Source organism: Coturnix japonica, chromosome 22 (assembly GCF_001577835.2).
Source record: "Coturnix japonica isolate 7356 chromosome 22, Coturnix japonica 2.1, whole genome shotgun sequence".
Taxonomy (NCBI): Eukaryota; Metazoa; Chordata; class Aves; order Galliformes; family Phasianidae; genus Coturnix; species Coturnix japonica.
In genome coordinates, this window is record NC_029537.1 from 2006261 (window position 1) to 2023997 (window position 17737).

Sequence of the window (17737 nt, forward strand, 5' to 3'; positions counted from 1 at the left end):
AAAGCTGGTCATGCACTTTGGGATGAAAAGGGCTATTATAAGTGTCAGTTACATTATACTGCACTATCAGATCCATGAGCAGGTGGCAGAGAGATCACGTCAGGTCAGATTTATGTCATTCTAATCCTCCTTCCAACGGAGACCTCAATAGGAATACGTTAGCATCTGAGCAGGCTTTAGAATTCCATCATCAAAGTTCTTTCTTCTCTTTTAAAATAGTATGTGGTGTGTGCTTACAGGCAAGCCTGATCGAAGGAGAAGCCAGAAGAAAGAAGATTTAAATCCACAACGCCAACAACAAACCAAGAATAAAATTCCAAAGCAATGTTGAAAACAGTTCCTCCTGCCTCTGCTTTGATTGCAATATGTGAATAAATACTGTAAAATTAGTTGGGAGTAGTAGATAATGTCATCAAGATGTCTTGATTGTAGGTATAAGAGAACACATTCTAGTCCAATGGTGGGGAATCAGCTCTATGGGGTTGGCTTTGCGTTCTATAATGAAAACTTGGCAGTGACAGCTTTTGTTTCACACCTTTGCACAATGCACGAGCATCATCTGATCACGACAGTAATACAACTCTATTGCAAATTACAAATTATTTTACTGCTAGCATAGAATTCTGCTCACACATCAGTAGACCACACACAAAAGATCTTCCATATGCTTCATTATTTTTTTTACTGGTTCACGCATAAAAACTACATTTATATTAAAAAAGGTATTTACAAATTTACAATAGTTAATACATTAAAAAAACCAAAAAAGTATACACCTTGCTTTACAGACTTAGTGAATCCTATGCTACTCACCCAGAGAGATGCAGCCTCCTCCCCCCATGCCCAGCTCCTACCCCTCCTTCAGAGCCAGTTTAAAAGGTGTCTTTTCTGCTGCTTCAACTGCAGGGGATGAAAAGAGGAAAAGAGGTTTTGCAGTCTGTAGATGTGGCTATTTCCTAACTAAACCATCACACCCAGGATCTCAAAATGTTAACAAGGACGTGTTACACAACACCCATGTTCTGAACTCAAGACAAGCACGTCCTGTGGTTCATCACGCCATTTAAAGCTTTATAACACTAACAGGGAACAACTACATCCATTCACACCATGGATGCTGGGGTCGTACCATGCCAGGAACCTCGCTCTGTTCCAACTAGGATATCCATCTTCATGTTAAAACCAGTTAAATACACTCTGCAATGCCAGAGCCATTAGCACTACAAGTCCAACCTGCTGCTCGTGGGCTGCACAGCGTGGTGGGGATTGGATACAGGTTCTCAACAACTGCTACATGCAAACGATGGCATTTCTGCTGCTGCGGATCACAGAGCTGCTCTCAGTGGAATCAGTGTCCTTTCCTAATCCAATAATCCACTGAAATGGAAAGCTGTCTGTTTCTCTCTTCCCTGATGCGGATTAAGAGCCTGTTAACATTTTTTTCAAGGAATTCATCACAGCGTGATGAGTTTTAATTAAAAGCTCCAGAAAACAAACGTTGAGCTTATTTCTCCAAAGGGAAAAAAAGAGATCCTCTCTTATGACTTGAAACTTACCACTAGATGTGAACAGCATGGATTTGAGATGGGATCCAGATCTGGTCTCCTCTGCAGACTGCATATCAAACTTTGTTTTATTCAAAGCTACTGAGATCTGTATCAATGCCAGTTTGCTTTCACTTCTGCTACGTGGAGATCACCATTATGGAGCAGTCTGGGACTCCCATTTCCAGTCCTATGCTTCCAATGGCACTGAATGATGTGGAAAGCTGATTCTCACCTTGAAAATGAAGTGCTGTCAACCCATGAGAAGCAGGAAGCTTCCTGCTGCCTTATCAAAAGCAAACATGCTCTGGAAAGAAAAAAGCACCTCAGAATGAGGGAATAGGCAGATGCAAAGACAAGGCACTGAATTACAAAAGGTGGTGTTAAGGTGTAGGTTTCTATACATCTCACCCTACAGCTCTGCCTTAACGAATCTCTGGCTGAAGACAAAAAGTTCTTGTTCAAGCAAAGAGTTTCAGTGGATCCTTTAGTTTGTGTGCAACAGCAGCAGAAAGAAGAGGGTGCTTATAAGGTGAGGGAGAATGGACACAAATAAAGGATGAGAAAAGCCTGTGGTGTTCCAGTCGGGCAGCATCTGTAGTCAGGAAAGTAATGCAGAGCTGACAAGAACTACAATGCACTGCAGGAGCATTGAAACATGCTCAGGTTGTCCAGAAAGGTTTCAAAGATTTCCCCTGAGAAAGAAACAGCCCAGAAGACAATTTCATGTGAGCTATAGTGAACACAACTGTGACTGCAGTGCAACTTCCCCAGTGCTTCCATCCTGCTCTGTGATGGGAATCTGATCTGACCCTTTAATGAGTGCAATCTGCTTGCAGAGCCATTAACACAGCAAAATAAATGCAGGTTTCCTTAACTGGAGTCACACAGAAGGCAAAGGAACACATAAGAACAAGAGAAAGGGCAACTTTGGTCCTTGCAGCCAGAATAGGGTTTCTTTTTTATGTGAAAAAGAGTTTAAACCTCATTAAAGCCTATCTCAAACAACTTTAGTTTTTCAGTAAGGCAATGAAATACATTTAAATCAGGTGAGCAGAAGATTGTAGCAGTGGTCTGTCTTGAGAGCAACTTTCCCAGTAGGGTTTTAAATGCATCTCCATATATCGTACCCAATAATCTGGAGCTTAATGACAGTGACAGGTAGCAAGCAATATTGTTTGCTGGAAGAAATAAATGTGGCACTGGGAGGCAGTGACAGCTCTGGGGGGATATATAAGAAAGTTGTAATTATGCTGCTTGAAAACCTAACAGCAAAGTTCCTAACAAGGAATGAGTTCTGAAACAGGGAGTTTAGGAAGGTCCTGCTCTGAGCAGCAAGAAAGAGCTGCTGAAGCTACTGCTGGAGTGATCTAGATCATTCTGTGGTAGAACAGACCCGAAATACACACTACAATTGAATTTCCTTCTATCTTCAACACTGCACAAGGTCCATCTGGTCCATATGGAGTAATGATATTTGTGCTCTATCTTTGGTCGCTAGAGAGCTGTGAGGAAAGGCAGGGATTTTATAAGGTTAAAACCCAAGATCAGGACATTTTTCTTCTTCAGAATAAATAAAAGACTGATGTTAACATCCTGAGAGAGCAGGAAATAAATAACTAAAAGAGAATAATTAAGCAGATTAATAACATACTTATAAATAATATAATTATCTCATTCTCCAAGGGAAGAAAAGCTGCAGAGCTGGAATAATCCAAACAAAAGGAAGTGTGGTGGTTGATTGTCACATCTTCCACACATCCCAGATCCAAGTGGTTCCTTAAAGTCTGTGAACAACTTAGACCAAGGGAGGCTACAAAACAAAGTGCAAGTACTGCCCTAAATGGGGAGGGGAGGGAAGGAGGATGATGTTTATTTCTATTTGTGATGATCTGGCCAGCCAATGTAAGTGTTACAGTACACAATCCATCCTCCCCAAGTTGCTGGTATCAATACAGTGCTGGTATCAACACAACCTCTAGCCATTCTGAGACATTCACAGCAGAAAAGTCACTTTAACAGCCTATTCGAAAAGCACAAAGTAGCAACACAACAAAGGAAGGGATATCAACTGCTCCGTAGTGTTAAAACCAGAATCAACAGTGAAACTATGATTAAGTACTGGCAAACCTAAACTCTCCATTGGGAGTGAGCAACTGCCACTACTTGAGCAGAGACGATGCAAGGCAGAATGTCTGCGCTTCATCTTAAATATATATGATGAGTAGCAGAAAAGAGGCCTCTTATCCTGCTAACAATGCTCAGGTCTCTGCCTGCAATCACGAATCTTAGGAGACCAAACATCACACACCGACACCTGACATTGCATGGCTGTGATCCGTCTCACTTCATGCAAATCAGGGCTTGACTACAGTGACAGAAGGAGGGATTTGTGCTTTAGCATAAAGCTGTAATGGACCCATGTGAAAAATACTGCAGAACCCATCTCATACCTCGGTTAAGCAGTGGTTTCAGATCACTACTGTGATAGTTTGACACTAGGAACGAGCTGCTGAAATTGCATCAGTGAAAAAAATTCAGGATAGATAAGAGTAAGGTAAGAATTCCAGTAGGCTGACTTCTTTCCTTCTGTGATTAGTGTCTCATTATTGGAAAGATAAACCAGAGGTTGGGAATATAGTTACATAAGAGTTCCTTTTGCTGTTTCCCAGGGACAACTTCAATGGAAGTGAATGGAATGGCAACTGAGATCACTATAGTCTTTAGGGTAGAAAACCCCAAGCAAGTCAGTGAAGAGAAAGCAGCCATCTCTCTCTAGGTACTTGCTGTTAGATAAGCAAGTAATAATCCTCACTGCAATCCTTGCTCTGAAGAGAGGACACTGGATTTTCTGGTTTTTGGTGGTGGAGGGGGAGGTTTGGATTCACGTCTGCTTGGTAGTGGTGGAGCAACCTGAGAAGATAAAACGAAAACACACAAGAAAAAATAAAACCATTACCAGGCAAGTTAAGACATTTTGCTCGACCAAACAGAAGCAAAGCAAAGATTCCTGTGCTTCTTATTTGTTCTTTCAGGATCATATCTCTGAATTCATCCTCTCAGTGCTTCATGCGATCAATGAAAGTGACAAAGAAGGACACATCCCCCATACGTAATAGAACAGATATGTTTTAGTTATCAGAGAAATCATTAGTGATAAATATGCTTTACTTGCTTCTGATCCACAGCCTGAGTCAGTTATATGCCCAGTCCCAAAGTTTTACCAGTAAAATGGAAATAAATCCACTTCTCAGGGTTTCAAGATTCAACTGTTTTTATCTTGCTGGCTTGAACTGCACCACACACCGAAGGGATGTAAGATGCTTCCAAATCAGAATGGTGCAACTAACTCCATAAAATGGCAGCTAACAGAAAGTTCTGCTAAAACAAGCCACAGCCTTCCCGCCCAACAGTTGGGACTGTGGAATGCTTGTTGTTCTTGCCCCAAACCACACTAAATAGGTCCTTTCAAGTTGGCCCTTTGCTTCTTTCAAGGCACATACTGGAAACACATGAAAAGTGAAGGCCAGGTGAAGAAGAAACTCGCGTGGTTCACCCCTTGTTTAGCTGAAACCACCAAGATTTCACGATTATTTTAACCAAATGAGGACACACTCAACTTTACATCAACTGCAAAAAGAGCAAAACACCTCAGAAAACACTTCTACAAATCTCTCTTTACAGGCCTTCAAATCCATCCCATCTGGCTATAAGCCAAGGTCAACGTTTTGAGCCCAGAGCATGTTAGTAATTAGTTTTCTTACAAGACTCAAGGGAAGGGGGCTCTTTCATTAATCCTCTTGAACCAGCAACTCCCACAGCATCCCCAGGGCTGGCACATTTCCGCCATCCACCACCACCTACCTCAGTTACAATGCTCCTCCTGAGAAAAAGAGTCTATCTGCAAATGGTCTGAGCATAAAACCTCCCATTTACCCTACGTTTTCAAGACTTTATGCCATTGTCACTGAGAAATAAATGACCAACTGCTGCATTGTCTTTCTGTGATGTGGAAGTGAAATACTTGGGAAGTGTCACCGCTCTTCAAATTCGCTATTTTTGGTGAAAATCCATATCTTGTTACTTAGGTACTGCACAAATCTCCTTCGTAAGTAACACTGGGAAAGAAACATTTCAGGGCTGGTGAAGTGATTTTGCCACAACTGATGTCTCCAAAGCTGATTATCTGCCATTTTTGCCTGGCTGAGGCACTTCACTCAAGGTTGAAGCTCTGCTTTGAGTTCCAGATCCATTGCTTTTCTATGATGAACAACCTTCCCAACAAGGGATGTTTCAATTCAAAGACCCATAAATAAGAAACTAAAAGGACAGACATCCCTTTTCAGGACCAGATTACTGTACTATTTTACATGTTGATCATGTTTTGGAAACTCTTTCCTGCCTCACCCCCACACAGTTTGTGTAATCAAGGACAGCACATTCACCACTTGAAAACGGGGCTGCATTTGACAGCTCTCTCTCTCAAAACTTCTTTTGTAGTTTTGGGGGGGTGAACCAGTAAAACGATTAGACAGGTTCCAGGCAGCACCATCCCAGAAGCAGCTTGGAAAATTCCACTGGTGTCTTTCTCAAATGCTGCCTTCCAGAGAAACGTCAGCTCTTATTTCCTTACCTCCGCAGAGTTCCTCGGGTTGCTATTCTCATAGGGTTTGCTCTTGGGTGGAGGTGGGGGTGGTGTGCTCTGCAGGCTAGCAGCTGGCAATCCATCCGACTGCAATGAGGGAAAACCTAGAAGAACAGTAAGACAAGCCATTAAAAGTAGGAGGAAAAGGAGTGGGAAAATGAATTGACCATATATTTGTTCTAGCAGCTACATCTGAAAAGAGATGTCAAAGTAGAATCAAAGTTTTATCTCCCTCAAGTTCAAAATGCCCCAAAGAATTCTGTCTCCATCAAATGAATCTAAGCTTAAGTGAAAAATGCATGCCTGAGAGAACAGAAAATTGAATCCATTATCACATCTGCAATGTTCACTGGGGTTTCCTTTCAGCCAGGGCCTCAACCTGAGAATTCACTTTGATTTTAACTCCAGCTGATGGGATAGATAAGTACTCAAACTTCAGAAGAATTTTTGGGAAGCTGTGCTGGTACTAACAGCAACTAAAACTGCTTGCTGTGAGGTTTTGTATCCCTTTCACACATCTCTCTTTGCATATTATTCCCACATTTGTTTGTATTCCCGGTTCTCTCCTCCCTACTCCCTTACCCCAATAAGTATTTTTTGTTTTAAACCTCCTATACAAGTTTTATGCTCCTTCACTTCATTGTTCAGAAACTCTGGATTCTGAATTTATACCCATGTAAGAGGATATTCAGCCTGAGACCTGCTCAGAAACCAAACAAAACTACCAGGCAGCATCAATGCAGTTCCCTTTGGTGGATTCACTACAGGTATTCCAATAGTACATGTTGTTATCAACCCACGTGTTTTACTCCTTCCCTATTGAGGTGACCTTAGCAAATTAAACCATACCACTCAATTGCTGTATTACAGAACTTACTGTGGGTCCTTGGTGTTTTGGGAGTTATGGGTGGTGGGCTCAGAGGTGTTGACTGCTGGAGAGAAGAACTCTGAAGCAAAGTCAGCCTGTTGTCTCCTAACTGAAGACTCTTTGGCCTTTGAGCTTTTCCTGACGTGCTCTGCTTAAAACAAAGAGTAAACAAAGCCTTTAGAAGTCAGCAAAATTGCTGCACACGTATCAGATCATCAGACCTGTCACAAAGGCACCAACGTGCTCCAGGAGAGCCGCGTGTAAGAGAGAAAGGTGCATTCAGGTGAAACCACAGCCCTGGCTAATCCATGTCAAAAGGCATCCACTGTGCTCCTGTGACACATTCAGTCTTCTCTGGGACATCAGGAAACGGGTAGTAATATTAAACTGTTTTTAATGACATCAATATATACAGTAAAAAGCTGTGCAGAGGTCCCTAGTTGGACAACCAAACACCACATTCAGCTTGGTGGCAATGAAGTGATAGGTGGTTCTTTGGCCAGCTTGACTCAGAGTGCCTCCAATTAGCAAACCCACCTGTTCACAGTGCTATTAATTAAGTGTGTCAGTAAGACAAGAGACATCAAAAGCTTCATTCAGCCTCACCTCAATCCCAGTTGTCCAGGTTTCCTAATAGCACTGTGTGCCTGAATATAGAGGCAGCCAAAAGGACATCTCAGCCAAGTAGACAAAGGTGAAATTCATTCCCTCTTATCATAGACTGGAGAGTCCTAAACATACCCAAGTCCCTTTAAATATTATTCATTGCTTTACAGAGAAAGCTGTCACGCTTACATACGTAATTAAACTCCCTGAACTCTTGGAGATCAATTCTCACTGCACAGAAGGGAGCACACACTGGTGTGCAGTGAATATAAAACAAACATAACCCAAAGCTGCTGGACATACAGTAAGCCTTTGGTTCCCTCTGGCTTTCTAGCTCCCACACAGCTTATTCAAGAGCTGATTAAATCACTCTGCCTGATTCCTGTGCTGCACTACACAGACATGGAACAAACCAGCTATTAAAAAAAGCTTTATGTGCACTTTGCAATGCTCTTCAGCATGAGTATAACCCTTAACTGCTCGTATACTTCAGTAAGCTGATCACACATGCAACGTGCCCTCAGAGGGATGGTGTGAAGGGTAGGTAGGTGTTCTGGTTTGCATCTCTCATCTCTCTGCAAAGCCAAGTCTTGCACACATATGCCTTACTGTCCCAGGGAACCGGTCAATAAAACAGGCTTGCTGCCAGAAACTTTCCATCTAGCTTTACTTAATGAAGCGATCAGCAGCTGACATCACAATTTGTGAGTTAAACCCATTTAATTCAACAGCACCATTTCCAAAGGGAAAGGGCCAGGCCTCCTGAATCACTAATATTTACAATCCCGGATTTTCCTATCAACACCAAATGGCAGATTCTAGAACCACATTTCCCCCTCTTCAGAAATATCCTGCAGACCCCAAGTGCTGGCAGCATTGCTCAGACTTGATGAGAATTCCTCAGTCTATAGCAGCATAACCCATTCCTGCTGGAACCAGCTGAGATCTGGTCAAGGAAAGGGAATTAGAAGAGCTGACGAGTTATTATTAGTTATACAACTTGTGTTACATTAAATCCCTATCACTGAGCTACCAGCTTAAATACTAACATGCCTCATTATTGCATACTCTCTGACAGTGCAACACTGTCTTAGCTATAGGGGTATTAATTCTCTTTTATTCCTCTTTAGCAAAAACCTTTCTTAAGGAATAAATGCTCCTGCTCTCATACAGGAGGTCTGGAGCACAGTGCACACTTGGAAAACCTGCTTTGTTTAGATAGGTCATGCCAAACTCATGACCTAACTACCAGACCATCTTTTTTCAGCTCCCCAAACTACCAAACTGATGCAGTACATTTGATTTGTGCAGTGATGCTGACTGACAGCAGCTGAACATCTGTTTTGCCAGCTGCATTTTTGTGTGGGCTAGCAATATCTGCTTGCTCCAATACAAACAGAACAATTATACACAGCTCTTAGTGTACTGGAGTCCTCATCAGCGCTTCATACCTCCAGTTTTTGTGCTTTAAGTCAAACTGCAGTTTGGTCGGTGACACAAATATTCCAAATAAGAAAGCAGGAATTACTCAGATGACCAAGGCTTTTGGTATTTGAACCCCTCCCATTATTTAATGACAATCATGGCTGAGAGGAATGGAAACACAAATCTCCTGCTGGGATTTTATTATTGCTATGCTTCTTTTGTTGTTGCCTTACCATATTGGAAGTCAGCTCCATTTCTGGCTCCTTCTCCACAATAACCTGAGACTTGCTGATACTCCACTCCTTCCGCTTCAGTTTGCAAATCCTGTTATCACCATCTTCTTTCATGGGCAATTCCTCAGCTCTGGAAGCTGTTGATATTCTTCTCTCCAAGAGAGGCTCCAGAATAGACCTTCAGCCCACCCCAAAGGAGTGAAAAAACACAAAATATTACTCCATCATCAGATATTTTGTGTGTTGCCAAAAAGCCATTATCTCTTCTTTTGCAGAACAGGTTACCACGAAAAACTGAACCAGGACCATGGAAACAAACCCATTCTATCAAAGGCATATCCCCATGCAAAGGCTGACTACTCACCCATCTGAACCTGGCCTAGAGGAAGTGCTATCAGATGATGTGGAAGACGTAGAGACCACAGAAGAGGCCACAGATGTGACTGAGAGCCGTCTCAGCGTGGAAGACATGATGTAGGGCAACACGACAGAGCCTGACCTGCTTGGTTTCCTTTCAGTCAGAGAGGGAGGCTGCAGAGAAACATGACAAATCACACAGTGTGAATCCAGAAGCTGTATGGGCAGAGTTGTGTTTCTTTGAGGCAAAGCATCAAACTATGCTTACCAAAGTTATTACACCGTATTGCTTCTCCACCTTCTTCTTCAGCTCTCGGAAGCAGGCTGTCAGTCTGTCATGCAGAGGCTTCAGCTGCTCCGTCAGCTTCTCACCATGGATTCTTATTCCCTCTGCTAACAATGGCATCTGAGAGGAGGAACAACATAAAGATGTGAAAAGGCAAATCTGATCTCCTGCTCCAGCAAGGAATCTTCTATGCATATCATACACCTCATATACAAGCAAAGAACATGAATCTGTATGTTTTAAGTTTGCAGAGGGGAAAAAAAGCAATCAGAGTATCCAGTTACTGACTCATAACTGTGATACTACAATAACATGACCACCTATTTGAGTTGGGTGTGTGTGTTACCAAGAGATATGAACCCTATCTATAAATATAGAGATTGCTCTCATAGTATCTAGTTGTATTTTCTCTCCCAAAAAATGATGCTGGAAAAACACCTGCAATCAATACAGTGCATCTCTATCTTTGCCAACGTGATACCTGTAGAGCAATCAGTTGCTTGAGCAGTTCAATTTTATCTTGATCTTCAGGATGCTCTTGAAGATATTTCTCTGTGAAAAAGGCCTGAAACAAAGGGAGAAGATGATTTAGACACGATGCTGTTTGCAGAGCATGCTCTTCAATGAAGATTTCATTATACTGTCAGTGAAAATTGATAGGTTACAAAACTCTCCTCTACTGGTATTGGCTTGAATAATCAAAGCTATATTACTTGTCACCTACATGCAAGCAGCAGAATCAGTCTCAGTGTTCTCACTTTGTTTTTAGCACTCAATGACCTACAGCAAACAAAGATATGCAAATAAATGGAGTCTCAGAAAGGTGAACAGACCATCTGTTCCCTATGGATTCCTTGAGAATCCTCCAGCATTTAAGTCCTGAAGTACAATGCTTTTACATGGGATTTGCTACAAAGAGTCAACAGAAATAAGACTGCTGAGATTCTAACTTGTAGTTTAGGACCCTCAGTCCACACTTCCCACGTATTTACTTTCAGACCAACAGAATATGGATTGTGGATTGGTTTAAAAGCTGAACAAACACATATGGACTTCCCTGGACCGAAATCCCACAACTGTGCCAATTCACACTATGTGCCACAGAGCATCGCATTGAAATGTATCACAATTCCCAGTCAGAAGAATTTCATTTTTCTTTTCCTAGAAAAAAATCCCCAATCATCTTTCACTTGGTTTCAAAACACCTTCTCTCATCTATTTCAGCCTTTGCATCTGTTTAAGTTCTGCACTCCATTAACTGGACTGCATGCACAAGTGTTTATAGGCCAAGAGGTAGGATTCAGCAAAGGGCTGATGTCAAGAGGAGGTGAGCCCATGGAAGGAGTGCTGGGTAGGTCCCAATGGATTTTTCTTGAAAGTGTTCAATTATTGCAAGAAGGCACATGTTAAAAATGCAGACTTTGGGTTTTGGCTACAATGAAAACAATTAAAACTTCAGTTTTTTAGCCGCCCACAAAAGCCAAATGTTCTGCAGTGGTCTCCAGTTGAAATAGGAAAATGTGAACCAGAAATGAGTATTTCCAGATGTGGTTACAGATACTTTGTGTTTCCTAGTTTTAACTGCTTTCCCACTTTCGTAATTCTAAACTTTATGTCAACCTTAATTCATGAAATGGGAGGATTCGGGGCCAAATTCACTGCTGGTGAAGTATGCAGCTCTAGTTATACCCCAGATATTCCAGACCTTCTCCTATTTAACTTTTTCACTTCATTTTGTGTGACTGCAACACGTTTGAGAAGAATTAAACATCTTTTAACGCCACCCATTCAGTTTAGTGAAATAAGCAATGCATTTCGTGCTTGGGAGACCATAGCTAAATATTGGGAATAAACAGCTAAAGTTAACATCACAGAAGGAAGGAGCACACACCATGTCAACCCAATAACTGAATAAACATGGATAAGAAACATTACTTTCCTTTCTTTTCTTTTTTGCCCTGAAATAAATGCTCTTTTCTGCAACACTGCAATGAGATATTATCTGCTGCCTTTCCACTCTGCATTAATGGAGAAATTTTAGCTATTTGGCTTCTGTTCCTGGGTCTTGCACTGCTTGTTGGGTAAAGCACCTCACCACGATCCCACATTATTACCACCAATGTAAATATGGCCCCAAAGTGGAGGGCTACTCCTTAACTCTGTGGCATTACACACCACTACAACACACCACGCTTCACAATCCAGGCATCCATCACTGAGGAAGTCAAACTGAGCTACAGATAAATGTGAGAAACACCTTTTCATAGTTGGTGTATCCCCCCATGACCGCCGGGTCCACAATCCCATTGAGGAGCATGGAGAGGGGATGCACAGGAAGGCTCCGGTCCCAGACATGCTGTTGGACAATGTTGCTTATTTTCTCATTGGTGAGCTCCATCGTTTCTATGGCGTTCTCCAATGGGCTGATCTCTTCCTGGGAGAAAGCAGGAGAAGACAAATTAATGGTGTGCCCTACCATCGGTGGAGTCCTATGTGTTGCAAGACTTCATTCTATGAAAGATTACAGTGGGTTAAAAACAACCTATAAGCAGAACTCACCGTTGAAATCTGTCTGACTTCAAACCACTTGAGGATGCCTGGAAATGAATACGCTGTCGTGTAGGTTGTCCTTTCTATCCACATAGTCTAGAAGGAAAAAATTACAAGATGTAAAGAAAACATTGGTCTTGCAATTCAATCCTCTTATGCACTAGAGCATAGAACATGGGCTTTCAGCACTCAGCTGGCAGGATTTACACCATGAGGTTCATTTTCATTGACTGGGATGGAACCTGGTGGTTTTACTAACAAACAGTATCAGCATAGGCAGCAGAATGCAGTTGCCTTCCACATAAACCTCTACTAGGGGTACAATTATGGTACATTTAGCCAGAGTTGCATGCAATATGCCCAACCACTACATGTGAGCCAGAGAATGCCTCAGTGAGGAAACATGGTATTAAACAGCACCCAAAGCTCAGTCTCCACTGCACATCTTAAAAGCTGGACTAAAGTTGAGCTGATCATTCATAGTCAAATGCTGGCCTCCTTAAGGACAGCTACATCACCTGCAGGCAATAGCAGGCACCAGACCACACTGTAGAACTGGATCCTACATCAAGATTTTGAGCACAGGCACAGAATACCTCAGTATATCACATTATCTCTGCATTAAAACTGCAACCAATGTGAAGTGTAGCCCTTTGTCCCTCCAACATCTTAATATCCAACCCCCATTGCTACAGGTGAAAGAAAAATGGTTAGAGTGCTGTTCAAAACACCACTGGCAGAATAAGCAAAGGCACAAAACAGTTCACATATAGCACAGGCAACTGGGGGCAGCTGGCACTAAAACTGAAAGACTCACAGCAAATTCATTTTCTGGATCCTTTTCCCCTTTTCTGAATGGTCGTGAGTGTGTGAACTGTTGTACCTCATTTGCTCTGTAGTAGCTACAAAGAAGCAGAGACAAGAGTGAGTTTTCTCACCATCCATCTTCCTTACGTCCCTGTTTTTCTGTTGCCCCCCAGAAATAATTTAGTGGACCAGTATACAAATACATGAGACAAAAAAGACACTCTGACTACACTGAGAAAAACACAGAGGAAATGTTGAGAGAAAAAGGAAAACAAATTACTTTAAGATCTGCTCAGGAACAGGTTTGTCTTTGTAATTAGGTGGCAGGTTCATCACAGGCTTCACTATAAAGCACTGAACATCTGAGATGCTACAGTTAAGGATGAAAAACTAGGAATTCTTTTGGGAAAAGAGAAGAAGGGGGGAAAAAAAGTGCCCTGTTTTTATCAAACATCAGATTTCTCAACCATTCCCTATGCTCATGTCATGTCTGAAGAGAAATACTTAGTGCTGATCAACAACAGAAATTATATTGCTTGTTGTGGTCTGTATGCTACCCATGAACTAAAAAGCCCTGAAAGATAAGGGCTAAATGAATGCTTCCAACTACTTACATTCCCCTGGTGAAATACATCCCCAGGATGCTAAAGATTTCAACCTCAGGGACAGGAAAACAGGATTATGTATGAGGTTCTGTAATGAACGCATCCATCTATTCTCTCTACCTGCCCAATTATTTGTCATATTCTTCCAGGACAATGAAAATGCTGCCCATGCAATTCCTAGATCAATAAAGCTAGTTGTTTTTAACACTTATACCATCTTCACCTTTTACATCTGTGAACCTCAACAGAGATTCAAGACAAATTAGTAACAGGATCCCCAAGCACAATGTTATTGCTGCAATATTCTGTTTTAAGGACTGCACTGAAGGCTTTATGTAAGCAAAAACCTGTATGGAAAAGTGAAATACAGACAGGTTGGCTCACATTAATAGACCATTTCTGTGAGTCACCTGCCAATCCTACTCTGAAGTGGCAATGTTTTACTGGTGGGTAGGGCAGCCCCTCACATCCTTTACCATATAGAAACATCCATGGTGGAATATACTGAAAGCAAAGACAAGGTCATTCTGCCCACTTTGAAGAGCCAGATGGATACCTGCCAAGCCTGACCCAAAACCACACAGCTACAGTTGATCAAGTACTGAGCCCAAGCTAATATACTCCTTCTCTCAGGAGAGCTTATTAGCTTGGGCTTTGTGCCATTGCTCAGCATTCTATACAGCTTCTATCTCCAAACTAGTGGAAGAGCAGCCAGTTTGTGTGTGTAGGCACTCCCTGAGATGGTGTACAGTTTAATTAGCTCCAGTACACTGTTATGAAACAACCAAAGGAAGCACAGGGCATTATATCATACAAGAGCAGGGCAACAGATTACAAGAAAAAGTGAAAAAGAGCCCAAGACCAAGAAGCCTTCCAGTATAAAAGCAAACAAACATGAAATTAAAACAAACTACAGAACAGTCAAGCTCTGCCTAATAGAACAGCAATTTGGGCACTTAAACCTCTCATCTTTTCAGATGGTGTTTGTAAGAGTCCGAGAAGAAACTGTACCACATCCAAGCTATGCAGCTGCTCCCCTTTATAACAGGGCTATGCCAAAGACCCGGAACCAAACACCCCCAACTTTTGGAAGAGTTCAGATCTGGATCCAAATTTTGCAGTTCAGGTTCATCTCGAGCCAAAACCATTAGAAACAAACACAAACAGATGCAAAGGAAGTAGCTGAAACAAAGCAGCAACAGAGAAGGCATTTTTTGATACCAAGTTTGGTCTTGAATGAATTTTAATTTCCTATGTGGATTGTGTGCTTGGCAGGCTTAGTGCGAGGGAAGCATCTGGTATCACTGCTTGAGCTGTGCCTTTGTACACAGACTTTTAAGGCCAAAGAAGACCATCAGATTCTCTTCTCTGGCCTGTACAACACAGGCCAGAAGCCCAGCAGAGCTTGGTGTTCACTAACATGTGTCTTCCAGGAGCATATCTGGCATAGAGCAGAAGTTATAAACAGAAGAGTTTGAAGCACCTTCACTCAATTGCACTTGGGCATTGATCTGCTCCTTACTAATCCTACAACCCCTGGAAGGAGACAGATCTTGAGTGCGTCAAAGCATTTTAGAACCAAAAGATACACTGTTTAGGAGAAGATTTGATCTCCTCTCCTGGAGGGGCAGTGCTGGTCATCTTCTCAGCACTAGGAAACTGGGTGAGGAGCTTCAGGTTGAAGTCTTCCCTTCGTTCATACTCCTTGCCACGGTAGATAAAAATCTTGTTCTGTAGGCAGCAGGAAAAAAACACCAAAGAATTAATATCAAAAGCACTGAGAAGGAGCTTTCCAAACACATACTGAGTAGTGCCACAGGTTTACATGAAAGATTTCCTCCTAGTTTAACAGTCAGGACACGTGAGAGAATAAACACAGGTTAGACTGGAAACACAGCAGCTCACATGAGCAAAGCACTGCCATGGCATCCTCATATTTGCCTAGAAAGTCAATATTCCACAAACCAGTGTTATGGAATATACTCATGCTTTCTAGCAATTCTGCTTTATCCCATTTGCTTTGAACTGTTGCATACTTTTCCAGAATGTATACTGGGCACAGTTGCCATTGGTAACCCACAACACTCATAGATCACAATAAACAGTGCTATTGTTCCGGGCTTATTCCATTTACCCATCAGGAGGTTTCAACAGTATGCCTGACTGATGGACAAACTGCCTTACTGACAGCCATTGGGTGTTCATTCATTCAGGCATGCTTGGGCACACAACATAATGTGTTTTATGGAGTGCTCATTTACCCCCATGCCTTAAGTTACACTTGCAGGCTTGTTATCGGATAGCAAAACATCTTTGGGGTGCCCTACACAGACAGCAAAGACACAGGAACTGATTTCAAAGGGTAGGATTCAGCAGTGGGATCTATCCATCCTTAGCAAAAGCCATTGTGTGATTGCCATCTTCTGGTACAAGACAACTGAAGGACCTGTCTGTGAGTTCTACACCTGGTTCTCTCCAGCTACCCCAAATGAAACGACCAGCCGTTTCCAAGCTGGAAAAGTAAACGTTCCCTGATTTTAAATAATAGTTAGGAAAAAGTTCTAGTACGCTGCACCCTGCCCATCTGACTCACTTGGCTGGGTTCTCCTGTTACGGTTAGCACACATCCAACAGTGCTCAGCAGGAACCTCAAACAGGAAGCATCTCTGCATTCTAATTCTTCTGCGTGGGTCCACACTCTCACTAATGAGCTTGAGCAATGCAATGAGCCCTGCCCTTAAAATGAAGTTCAGACTAAAAAGAGATGGGTAAGCTCTTTACAAGCTGCACATTTTCTAACAACAACAATAATTCTGCAGTAGTTTATAGGGTACTAATACCAAAGGTAGATTCTGTTTAAGTTCATATGAAAACACAACAACCTAACAAACCCAACTGCACTACAGTAACTTAAATAACAGCTAATACAAAACTTTAATAACTGTTAATACAAAAAATAATCAGACTCTAACTTGTCTTTTTTTCTATGCTGAAGAGTTTTGATGTACTGCAGGGATTCCTATCTCTCAGTAGCATTCAAAGGACAAAAAGAGTTTGGCAACTGAATCTTCCTGAGGGCTCTAGAAGTTCTGGATTTTAGGGTACCTACTACTGCAGATGTTGGGTTCCAAACAACTCTTACCCGGAGGAAAGAAGGGAAACCCTGACCGTAGTATCCAACTGCAAAGTACTCTGGTTGAGGTCTCATTGCTTTCATAATGTTTTCATAAAAAGTCGCTCGTTTTTTCTGAAAAACAAAAGTCAGCATTTTCACTTCAGAGCGCTCAATGATGTTACCAGACTGCAGCTCACATTCCCAGTGACAAGTGCTGATCTATCAGCTCTCCCCTACAGAATATTTTCGACCATTTCTTTTTCGCTTTATAGACGATATTTATCCGTTTACTTGGTTAAATATTTGGTCTGCCTGAGCCAGAATCAACTCCATCTCCTGGTCTGCAGAACAGTGCCGTGTTTTTTTGGGATTCCAGAAGAATACTTGAAATCTTTCACTACAAATTAAAAGTAAACACATCCCAAAGCTGAGCAGACACAAATGGTGACAAATGTCAGAGAACTGGCACAAATTATACTGGGCAGATGATTCTCATATGAAAGGACATAAAGACCATCTGGTTACATTCTTAGTGATTAAAAAAAAAAGTCATTTAGAACCAAGGCCATTCTATAGGTCTGCGTTGATGCACAGCAATTTTACAGCAGGAATGACAAGGTGATGAATTTATGGAGCCTGATAACACGCTATGCAAATGTTAGCTTATTTGATTAACATTAAGGATGCTAAACACCT

The 17737-nt window shown here is 41.9% G+C and overlaps 1 protein-coding gene across 3 annotated transcripts in view; it reads right to left on the reverse strand.

The window, feature by feature from the left end:
• Positions 1–654: 654 nt before the first annotated feature.
• DOCK5 (dedicator of cytokinesis 5) overlaps positions 655–17737 on the reverse strand; it is a 62002-nt gene continuing 44919 nt past the window's right edge. Inside the window, exons 40-52 of one of the 3 annotated variants that reach the window (XM_015882882.2) lie at positions 17069–17173; positions 15516–15657; positions 13602–13683; positions 13332–13416; positions 12524–12610; positions 12222–12398; positions 10446–10529; positions 9947–10084; positions 9686–9852; positions 9322–9499; positions 7067–7208; positions 6178–6293; positions 655–4457 (exon numbers count right to left, since the gene is read on the reverse strand). In XM_015882882.2, the coding sequence (XP_015738368.1) occupies positions 4356–4457; positions 6178–6293; positions 7067–7208; positions 9322–9499; positions 9686–9852; positions 9947–10084; positions 10446–10529; positions 12222–12398; positions 12524–12610; positions 13332–13416; positions 13602–13683; positions 15516–15657; positions 17069–17173 (1605 nt within the window). In that variant the 3' untranslated portion in view covers positions 655–4355. Of the gene's footprint in view, positions 4458–6177; positions 6294–7066; positions 7209–9321; positions 9500–9685; positions 9853–9946; positions 10085–10445; positions 10530–12221; positions 12399–12523; positions 12611–13331; positions 13417–13601; positions 13684–15515; positions 15658–16541; positions 16681–17068; positions 17174–17737 lie in introns of those variants that run through there. The other 2 variants (XM_015882883.1, XM_032448842.1) reach the window with 2 other exon arrangements.